General features: G+C 42.2%; 2 protein-coding genes across 3 annotated transcripts; one reads left to right on the top strand and one right to left on the bottom strand.

The window, feature by feature from the left end:
* The first annotated feature begins 4,382 nt into the window (after window positions 1–4,382).
* LOC115764198 lies at window positions 4,383–6,404 on the top strand. Its single transcript, XM_030707086.1, has 3 exons — window positions 4,383–4,412; window positions 5,637–5,966; window positions 6,057–6,404. Exons 1-3 carry the CDS (start codon window positions 4,383–4,385, stop codon window positions 6,402–6,404), a joined length of 708 nt encoding a protein of 235 aa, XP_030562946.1.
* A 207-nt stretch (window positions 6,405–6,611) lies between these two features.
* On the bottom strand, window positions 6,612–10,195 carry LOC115764012. Of its 2 annotated transcripts, XM_030706839.1 has the most exons (3): window positions 9,685–10,195; window positions 9,234–9,602; window positions 6,612–7,938 (listed from the first exon to the last, which is right to left on the bottom strand). In XM_030706839.1, the coding sequence occupies exons 1-3, from the start codon at window positions 9,961–9,963 to the stop codon at window positions 7,267–7,269; spliced, it is 1,320 nt and encodes a 439-aa protein (XP_030562699.1). In that variant the 5' UTR covers window positions 9,964–10,195; the 3' UTR covers window positions 6,612–7,266. The 2 variants fall into 2 exon arrangements, with proteins under 2 accessions (XP_030562699.1, XP_030562698.1); XM_030706838.1 differs by lacking the exons at window positions 9,234–9,602; window positions 9,685–10,195 and adding an exon at window positions 8,008–8,050.
* Window positions 10,196–11,249: the final 1,054 nt, after the last annotated feature.

Raw genomic sequence — 11,249 nt, 5'->3', positions numbered from 1 at the left:
TTTAGATTATGGGTTCTTTGCCTTAAAAGTAGCATGGAAAAAAGTCATTCATTCAGACAGACGGTCGAACAATACCCAAAGCCAACATTATCTTTTTGACATTGTTAACAGAACATAAATATTCCGTACATGATGCAGAACGAGGTAACTTATATAACATTAGTTTATTATGCACAGTTTTTGAGCAGCAATAAATCTTAAAAGAGGTCTCTGATGAACATCTATGATAGCGTTCTTTGGTCAGTACGTGCTATACATTTAAGCCAAAAATAGTTTTAATTAGTTCTTCAAAGATTTATGCGATACTAAGAAAGATTTCCGGTTAATAGCAACAGCCAAAATAAGACTAAGGATATATTTAGACTACTTTATTGTCTGCTCCGTAATCTAAATGTATCTTTTGATGATAACTCTTTGGACAACAACTTGGCTTGAGTATTTTGAGAATGGGATGTATGCTAATTTGATTACATTGTAGATGAGAATCTTTGGTATATTATCTGAAAAAGTTATATAGGCATAATATAGTTTCATTTTTGGCTATAAAAGATTCCTTTCAGGGCAAAAGTGATAATTGAGAAGGGTGTATAGAAAACTTGGGCTACATGTGGCGGATTGTTTCTCTTCGCACCATTAAACTGAGAATCTTAAGATCAATTAATATAAATATTAATAAGCTGCCGAGACACACAGTTGGTTTGTTGATTCAGTCCCCACAGAGTCGAACAACCCGGCTAAGACAGATTTAGATGTTTTTCAAAACTTTTTACCACTGTGCAGCATACCACTTCAAGCTAATTATACGGGTGAGATATTGACGACAATAATGTTTACAACAATTTACGTAAGTTTATAACGTTGTTTAGCCAACAGACCCTGTGGCTAGTATTTATAACCTTTGGGCTAATGGAAAACTGCAGCTTGGAACTGCAACATTGCGGGGTTTTATTCAAACGTAACGGCATGATTTCTATATATTGTACAATAGTAGTATTTCTCATTTCTCATTTCACAGTTCACAGTTTTCATTTATTAACTAATTTCGGATTTACGTAATCCCCAAAGCGTTCAGGCCTCAACGACGGCATTTACACGCAACCACCACACAGAGAGTCCGAGGTCAATGATCAGTGAAATTTACTTTCAAAAACGAAAAGAAAATTTCAAAAATCTGCTTTTCAGCTTTTCTGTTGACTAAAAAATTGCTCGCGGAAGCCTAAACGTTTCTTAGATTAATTTGTGGATAATATTGGGCCCCAAACTCACAAAAACCTAAGCCCATAAAATATGTTTTTAAAAGCTTTTGCAATGCGGCTCAGCTAATGGGACGTGTGTATTATGCTCAACTAGGGCACAGCCAACGCCCCGGACTGTCGCTGCTTGTCATAACCAAAGACAAGAGCTATTACAATTAACTTCATCATCATTATCATCATTGTGAGCATCATCTGCATCATCATCATCAGGCTCATTATGATGATCATTGCCCACACCTTGTGGCCATTAGCCAGACCCAGCCCGTCGTTCCCAATCGAATCACGACAATGGAGCGCTGCATTTTACCACACTTGAAATCGCAATACAATGAATACATCTGCATAATTAATTCCCACTAACGAAGATGTTGAGTTAATGAGTTTGGCTCGAAAATTGAAGGCAACAAACACGCGCAGGTTGTTGACTTCCACACGGTGAATGAGGAGGAGGAGGAGGAGGAGGAGTGGAAGCCACTTTCGGTTTCAGTTTTCGGCTGCTTCCATTCATTGTCTGTGCAATTGGCCGCAGCTGTCACATTGGGCGGGCAGCATATAAAATCCACTTGCCACACGCACAGATGTATATTTAATTATGCACATTTCGAGCACTTGATATTTGTTGGCCAAAACTAATCGGCTTGGCTAGCTGTCATATTCCATTTTGGCCAAAAACGCAAATTGCAAATCGCACAGCTTGCCCAATGAGCTGATGTATTTTTAATTATGCTTACCATCATTTTGCCGAGGCTTGCCTGCTTTCAATTAAATCGCAAAATCAAAAAGAGAAATAAATGCAAAGTGTCCACCTGTTTCGCTTGGCCATCCTGTCTGTTTTTCGGCCAAGTTCAGCTGCCACAAAGTGAATCAAGGACGATTTTGTTGTTATCTGCATATCGTTTGGCTTTTTATCAGCGCGCTCGCAATTTCATTTTTAATGGATTAAACATGCACGAACCGAACTCGAATCGATTTCTCACCCATAAAATATGCATTGTTTTTTCTTTTTCTTTGATTTTTTTTGCTGAACGCGCCTTTGGCAAAAACTAGGTTATAACCTTGAAATCCCACAAAAGAAACGTTGAAAATTTCAAACTTATCAATAAATTCATGACGCTGCAACACAAAGCCGGGCAGCACATCAAAAGAAAGCCTCACAAAAAAAAAAAAAATAAATAAAATAAACAGAAACAGAAAAGACGTAAATATATATATTCAAATCCATGCTAAGCTCCATTAAAATGCTAAACAGCCAAAGTCTCTGTTTGGCTGCGCCGTTTCGCAATCGCATCAGAAACTGAAAAATATTCCAATGGGTCGGCCAGCCGCCTCTCGATGCTTGCATTTGAAATTGCCAAAGGTCAGGCCGAGTCGACGCAGCCAAGCGGGGCAGCAAGCGCATCCCAGACGCCAGTCAGCCACGGTGTCATCATCATCATCATCACAATGTGCATTGCTACATAAGCTGCATTCATCCCAAAAAGTTGTTTGGCAACAACAAACCGTACAGCAATTAACCATATAACGAAAATTTGTACAAATTGACAACGCGCGAGTGAAAGAAGAGAGGAAACGAGCTGAAAGAGTGAAAAAAAGAAGAAGAAAAACATAAAAAACTGGATTTTATAATTTCAATGGCTAAAGAAAAAAAAAAAACACTCAAGAAAACGAGCCAAGGTCATTGCGAAGCGGCCAAGCTGCGAAAGAAATTGTGGAATCATGTGGAATAACATTTACACTGAGCAGAATCACCAAGAAGAATGCGACAATCGAGAACCGGCAGTGAGAGTATCCGAGTCTGGGGAGAACTTAATGAAAGAGATATTTACAAAATAAGCTCCAGATGATAAACAAGTTGAAACCAGGTCTAATGATTGTTGGTTCAGTTCGTGAAGCTGGCTTTTCCATACTCTCAACACCAGTTTCTGGTTCAAACCTTGGTGTGTCATGTACTTTAGAAATCTTCTGAAACTGTTTCATGTCGAACATATTTAATACGAAAGTATTCTCTGTTAAGTTCCGTGGTCACAAGTGATTTCTTCTGTGGCGCTAAGTCTGGCTAAAAAGTAGATTTTTTTTTATTTAATGCGAATCATTTTCGAGTAAAAGATTTTTTGCTCCGGATTTCGGTTCAGCTGTTTTATGAGCAACTGTTTAGGTTTTAGGTGCGGTCTCACAGTTTTGGGCGTGAACATCTTCCATTCAAAATCGGTTTGCAGCTCTAAAAATCAAGACACATTTGCTATGCAGAGGCTCTAAAAGTCTCTGTACATGAAGCTGGCCTTTCAAAGTAATTAAAAATCTGGTTTAGTGTGTTACATTCATTTGCATAAATGTAGAAACCCATTTACTTGAATCATCTCCTGAGTGTAGCGCTTCATTCTGATTGTTTATAGCACAGTCATTCGATTTATTTATGCTATAGAAATGTTTATAAACTATCACAACTTTGTTGTAAATGTATGCTTTGGCTATGGCAATTCAACATCTATACACTTGGTGCTAGCAGCTCGTCTCAGCCCGACAGTTCGTCTCACTGCGGTAAATAGATACTTTGCTGAAGAACATACAGAATTAGCTGCAGACCTCATTGAAATCGAATATGCTCCATTGTACAACAAGTTTTTTTTTTCGCCCAGTGTTGAAATAAACGTGGCTGGCGATTCAACATTCAGGATTGGTCAGCAGAGGCACTTGTGGCTTCAACTTTTAGTGGCAGAACCACTTTTCGATTGCAATTATTCGAGACACGGTAGCGCATGAAGCAGATGATCATGATCATCATGATGAAGATGATTGAAGAGGATTGAAGATGAAGATCTCCATGTGCAGATAGGCAGAAGTGACTGTGCGACGTGTTAAACATGTTTCGTTTTTGGCGAACCATCAACAGCTCGCGAGAAATCCGGTTGCTCAAAAATGCGTAAAGTGGGACGATGTCGCTCCTTTACAAACAAAGCACAACAACAACAACAACTGTCTGTAATATTATTAAATGCCTGACAACTGGCCGGGCAAAATGCCAAAACACAACAAAATAAACATCAGATCAATTAACACACAAAACAAAAAACGGTAGATTTGTTTGTGGCCTCATTGGCAGGTGTTGATCAATTGATCAATAACAAAATGCAACTAGCTTTGGGCCTGGCCCATTGCGTAAGCCGCACGCTCTCTGCTCGCCTCCAGCCACGCCCTGCTCTGTGGCAATCCCAGTGAGAATCTCTCAACAACTTTTTTAACTCTTGCGCAAGCTCTAAACTTGAACTTAATGACGCTGCGCTGATAGACTTGCGACTTGCTTATCATTCAATTGAACCTGAGGCAGCCCAAATTGGGTTATCAACTGTTCTGCTCTGGCAGAAGCGAAAAGAAAACCGAAATTTATGCTGGATGCTGCTTAGAATTTGGCAGTGCTTCAGTATTTGCTCGTACTTGCAAGGTGTAGGAAATCCGAAAATCCGAATAGATCATGCGTCTAGTGCTGCTTGCAACATGCCTCTGGCTGACTGTGGTAAGAGCTGAGGAAGCTGCGAAAGCAATTCATTGAGTGGACGTGAAAATACCCTGGGAGAAAGCAGAATTGTGAAAAGTTTCTATATGTTGTTAAAAAGACCTTCCGGTTGCTTTAATTTGATTTAATAACTATTTGATTTGGTTGTCCGTCAATTAACAAATTTAATCAATTACTTAATCATGCTTATTTTCTGTACAATGCAACTGGCTATCAATACAGCAACTATGGGAGAGTATATGTGTAATATAGTGATCAGTCAGTGATAGTCGATGGATATTGATGGGAACAGTTTGATTCAGCTAACTGATTGACTGATTAATAACTGGCGCATAGCCCGAAGACGTTTAATGGTTTCAATTTTTCTAATTTCACCTGCAAGAGTGAAAAATTCGTGAAAAATGGTTTGTTTGTGAAAATAAAAGCAAATGGTGAATTTTCTCGCTATTCTAAACTCTTCATTGTTGAAGATTCATCCCGTGTTTTCGAGACTTGTGAAGTTTACCTAACATTTGTACAACTCCTGTTTTTCACGAGATCAACATTGACAAACATGTATGTAAATAATATTACATTTCTCACAAGCGGAAAATGGGGGAAAAACTGAAAAAGTAGTAAGAAAAACTTGGCATTGGCAAAGTTTGGTACAAACATCTAGCATATTTCCTTTCCTTACTTAAACTCAACGTGCCAATTATTATTCCTATGTCAGCCGTATTTATCATATGCGGAATTTTGAATGTCTGTCGATTTAGTTGCTGTAGATAATGCTTGAGGATTATCTATGACTTATGGACCCGAAATGAATTGTGCACCTCTTTCCAATGCGAGTTCTCACCGATCTTAGCTAATCAGTTGACACGTTCCAGCTGCAGAGCTCGGCGCTGCTGAACGGCGAGCAGCGCACCATTGAGAAGTGTCTGCGCAACTATGGAGGACTCAGTGCGGCGAACGCGGAGCGTCTGGAGCGGTACACGCAATGGTCGGATAACTATGAGGAGGTGCCCTGCTTCACGCAGTGCTATCTCAGCGAAATGTTCGACTTCTATCACGATCAGGCGGGCTTCGAGGAGCGCCGCATCCGCCAACACTTTGGCGAGGCCGTCTACGAGGCGTGCAAAGAGCGGCTTCAGCTGGGCGCGGATCAAAACCAGAGCAGCTGTGAGCACGCCTATGCGGGCTTTCACTGCATTGTCAGCGTGAGTGTCGAGTGATAAGAGCTGCTGGCCGGGCCAGTGACCGCGAGCAGCCAGCCAGCTGATAAGCTGATGTTATGTATGTATTTGCAGCTGGAGAATGATCCATTCATATTGATTGAGAACATGCCGAATGCCACGCGCGTTGCCAAGTCGGCAATGAAGGAATGCCTGCAGCAGGTCGACCAGGTGGAGTGGAATCGCATTGCCGACTACGCCCAGTTTCCGCCCACGGAGCCCATACCCTGTTTCACGCGCTGCTTCATCTCGCAGCTGCAGCTTTTTGATGAGCGCACGCGCCGCTGGCGTCTGCCGGCCATGCGGCAAGTGCTGGGCGTGCCCCTGGTGGGCGCCCGTGTGGCTGGCTGTGCCCAGCGCCGTGGCCGGAATCCCTGTGCTACGTTTTACCAGCAATTCACGTGCTTTGTGCTGGCCGATTAGCAGTTGTTAGTTACACTGAGCGAATAAAACGTGTGTCTCGCGTCATGTCTGCACATCCCAAAGTAAGGCGAACGTTTAAATATTTGAAAACTTGAAAGAACGCGAATTTTCAAATATAAATTGCAAATGAAACATTTTGATAAAAAAATTTAATTTTTTTTAATATCTTAGCTCTCGTTTTAGAAAGTAAATCCACACAATGCTTAATATTTAAAACGAAGTATTGTCCTCCATTTTTTGCGATCCTTTAATATATTACTATATAGTTAATGCATTCTTATTTATGTGTTTTTTTTCGGTAATCAAACTTTTACTGAAGGTTCAGCTTTTTTAGGTGCTATATTTCGAAAGATAAATTAATCAATCTCAGTAATTGCTATAACATCTTGTTCACACTTCTTACATATGATCCATATATTATCAACTGCATATATCATATAGAAAGAATCAGCCCGAAATTGTTTTTTTCTCCGTTCTGTGGTCATATCAAGAAGAAATACGATACCTGAATTAATATATGCATATATGACTGCAGGGCAATATCATTGCATATTGTAAAAACTGCATTCAAAAATAATTTTATATAAATTTTTGGAAAGTGCATAAAACTTTTTTTCGTATATCAAAATGTTTTAAAGCGTATTAGAAATATAGAGAATATTTGTGAATGAAAACTTTTATAAGTTAGGAAATTTTATCATATTATTGTGAGCTTTGAATAAGTTGAAACCACAATTATTTTTTTGAGTGTATTTTTAACTGGCTACGCCTATTAAACTGTAAATAGCGTTTGAGGTGCAAAGTGTGGTACGAAGAGAAACATGTTTGGGGCTGAAATGAAGATTTGCAGTTGGGGCTCACATTAAACCACGTTCGTTACATTGAGATTGCCGTTGAGTCGCTCCCAGCACAGATACTCGTCGTACATCCAGGCGCACTTGCTGGCCGCCAGGCGCCGCTGCTCGTCGCTGGTGCGGCAGGCGCTGTAATCCGGCTGAGGCTCCTGGCGGCTGGGTCCGAAGGCCTGCTGCCAGTTGAGCAGACGCCAGTTGCCGGCCTCGTCGTAGAGGCGCAGCGCATCGGCAAAGCACTGGAAGAGACAGGGTATGGACTCGTTGGGTTTCAGCTGGCTGTACTGCAGCAGCTGGACATTGGTGGCATTCAGCTGGCTGCTGCAGAGCAGCAATATCGTGAGGCTGTTGCCTGCATGCAGCTCCGCCTGCTTCAGGCAGCGCAGGCCGCGATGCGCATAGGTGCAGCCGTCGCGGGTTTTGCGGCGCAGCTCGTAGCGGCAATAGTTGTAGATGTCGGCGCCCAGCTCCTCGGCCAGGCGCTGTTTGTGCCACCTGTTGGCTTGGATGTCGAACCAGCCCTTCTCGCTGGCCAGACAGCGCATCAGGCAGGGCAGCTCCTCGCTGGTCCAGTTCGCATACCGTGCCAGCTTCCTCAGATCGCTGTCGATGCGCTCCGGGCTGCTGATCTCGCTCAGGCACTTCTCCAATATCTGCGCATCGCCCGTGAGATCGGCTACGGTCTGCAAAATGTTGGGTTGCTTTTTTTTTTTTTTTTTTGTCTATTTTCGAAAGGTTGGGGTAGAACGCACCACAGCACACAAGGCCAACAGGCTGACGGTCAGACGCATCTTAACGCTTGGAATGCACAATCTCAACTGCGGCCAGTCGCCGCGCTCAGCCCGTATCGCAGCCTGTAAACATGCAGCTGTGCTTATCAGCTGCGTCCTCAGATTAAGCGAGTTCAATGTTTGCCAGCCGCGGCAGCAACTGAAAGGGCAGAGCTTGAACCACTAGAACCAGCACTGACTAGGTCAGTTTTCGTTTTTTATGCCCCCTAAACCCAAGGGAAAGGGCGGAATGGGTAGACTTGCTTTGTGCAAATGTATGCAACAGTCAGAAAATACACATCATCGATAAGTCGCCCAGCTTTTATATAATCGATAAGAATAAGCATCAAACTATAAGTAATTCCAATGTCCGTTCGTTCGAGTTTCCGTCTGTGTGAACGCGTTGATATCAAAGATATTAAATACGAAATATAAGACATTTGAAATGAAGTAGCTTCTATTGTTGCTCGCCAAATCATCGATAACTACTCTCTATTTAATAAAATACATTAAACAATAAATCGATAAAAATCGGTTAAACCCGCCGACTCTTTGAAGTACATATGCCCTCAATCAAAGCTTACAGCCAAGCCGATGTCCATTCGATTATCCTGATGCGTGATCGCGTCGATACCAGATATATAAGATAAGATACATTCTCAACCAAATCATCGATAACTTGCCCCGTATGTATAGAATCTGTAAAAATCGGTATCGAAATCTTTTTTTTTTAGTATTAAGAAGCTTTAAAGAAGTAGCGGCAACAAATGTTGTAAGCAGATACTCGTATACGGTACTGCGAATATCATCCAGAATTATTAAATTTTTAGGATTTTACACCCTTCCTACAAAAATTGTATAATGAAATTTTTGCATGTAGTACGCATTTTCATAATGGACTCGTGAACTATATATGATATCTGCCCAAAGAGTCTCCCTTTCTCTTTCTCTCCCTAACTTCGTTTTGAAACCTAGAAAACACCTTTTTTCAGTTCCAGTTTTGGATCAGCTGTATTTTGAGCAACTCCAGGCCCAAACCGGTTCGCTTCAAAACAATTTGCTAAGGATCTCTAGGATAAATTAACACACATCTGCCGACTACACTTTAACATAATTTGTTTTTGTGTGTTTTTTGTATGTTGTTGTTCGGCAACAATAATTTTTATTTTGAGAGTTGTTATCACATGAAATTAATTTTTAGCATAAACCTTGCGCACAACATGGCGATTGATGGGCAGCCAGCAGGAGAAGACACGATTGGCCCAGGTGCAGACATCCGATTCGGCTTCATTGTGATCAATGCACTTCTCGAGGCCATGACGCACTGGCTCCAGATCCTTGAAATTGTTCGATGTGAACTGCGCTATAATCGCCTTCTCATTGAAGCCCTTGCGCTCCGTGAACAGGCCCATCTTCTCCACAAAGCACTTCACATAGCAGGCCGTGCGGCGATGTTCGGGAAACTCATAATTCAGGAACTTCTCGTAAATATCATCGGGCACATGATACTGCTCGAGGCACTCCTCGTGCGCCTGCACGGCATCGTCGTGAGTGCGTATCTGAAACTTGGCGCTGACCTAAAAAAAAAAAAAGAAGAGCAGAGGAATACCTTTATGTAGTTCCCAGTTGAGGTGCGTCAAGGACACAAGCCCCAGTTACCTGGCCAACTGTGGCAGTTGCCACCACGGCAAGGCTGAGCAACAAGGCGTTAAGTTTCATCTCTGGACTGCGATTGCGACTGTGACTGCGACTGGAACTGGACTGACTTCTGGCAGGGCCTGAGTGCGAATGTGCCAACTGGCGAGCCAAGATTTTCCATATTTTTGTATATGGCCAATCGGCTGCGACTAGAAAATAAACCAAGACGCGCGAGCTGCCGACTGAAAGCCAAAGTGAATAACATGCCAAACCCGTTGCCAGACTGGACGGGTGGTGCATGTGGTGCGGCGGTGCGGTGGTGCTGGAGGTGATCTGTTGGTACCCTTGCGTCAATTTTGCTCTTAAAAAACGGGTAACTGTAGCAGCGGCATCGACCAAACTGGTTTGGGTTTGGGTTTCGACTTCGACTGCGACTGCGGCTGCGACTGCGAGTGCGACTTTGCTGTCAACGGCATTGTTTGGGCCGCGCGTTGGCTTGGCCCGGTGTTATATAACCAACGGCTACGTCGGTGGCTTTAGTACCTGGTGGTTACGTTTTGTTTGAGCCAATTAAACGATTTGTTTTTTTGTGCCACAAATTTACTTGGGGCTCTGCCACACACACACACACACACACACCAAATTTTTTTTGGCGCCTCGTCGCTATTTTTGTTGACGCTGAAAAATTTGTGGTTTATTTTTTTTTGCAGCAAATTCTAACACCTCGTCGGTAGTTTGCTGCACACTTCCGCCATGAAAATGTTGGCCTGGCAGCCATTTTTACCTGCCACACAGCAGCAGCAAAAAAAAAGGGAAGCAACAACAATATTTTGTTTATATTTATACCCTGAACCCATTAAAAATGGGTATAAGGGTATATTGTATTTGTGCAAAATCCAAATGTATGTAACAGTCAGAAGGAAGATGCCATATATATTCTTGATCAGCATCAATAGCCGAGTCGATCTAGCCATGTCCTTCTGTCTGTCTGTCCATCCGTCCGTCCGTCCGTCCGTTTGTCCGGATGTATGAACGCAAGGATCTCAGAACCTATAAGAGCTAGAGACTTGAAGTGCTAGAGACTTGCTCCTAGTTCCCGCGCAGATCGAGTTTGTTTCCGATAATCGATAACATACTCCGTTTCCAAGCAATCGATAAAAATCGATATCTATATCCTGTTTTTTGGGCAATTCTGGTAAATAATAAGAGCTAGAGTCCCGAAACTTGACATATAGCTTCTAAAATAAAATATATATATATATGCATTTGATGTTGGAAGAAGAGGGTTCAGGGTATCCCCTAGTCGGGAGCTCCCGACTAGAACCTCTTTCATGGTTTAGTTGTTTTTTTGTTTTTTCTGTCGCAGAACTGCGCAGCGCCACAAATAAATTAAATAAATTATTCAATTGAATTTATTTATTACCAACCAATTTGGTCGCCCAGCGGACTTTTGCATTTGTGTAATTAACGGCAGGCGGTGCACACAATGCACAGATTGCCAACTCCACCAGCCGAATGGCTTCAGGGGCATGTTTGTTGCAACCGATATTGGTGCAGGGTTCTTAACCCCAATGTGTAGATACAAA

This window comes from Drosophila novamexicana, unplaced genomic scaffold (genome assembly GCF_003285875.2).
Source record: "Drosophila novamexicana strain 15010-1031.04,08,12 unplaced genomic scaffold, DnovRS2.1 tig00000817-arrow-arrow-pilon, whole genome shotgun sequence".
Classification (NCBI taxonomy): Eukaryota; Metazoa; Arthropoda; class Insecta; order Diptera; family Drosophilidae; genus Drosophila; species Drosophila novamexicana.
This window is presented reverse-complemented; position numbering and strand designations above follow the sequence as displayed.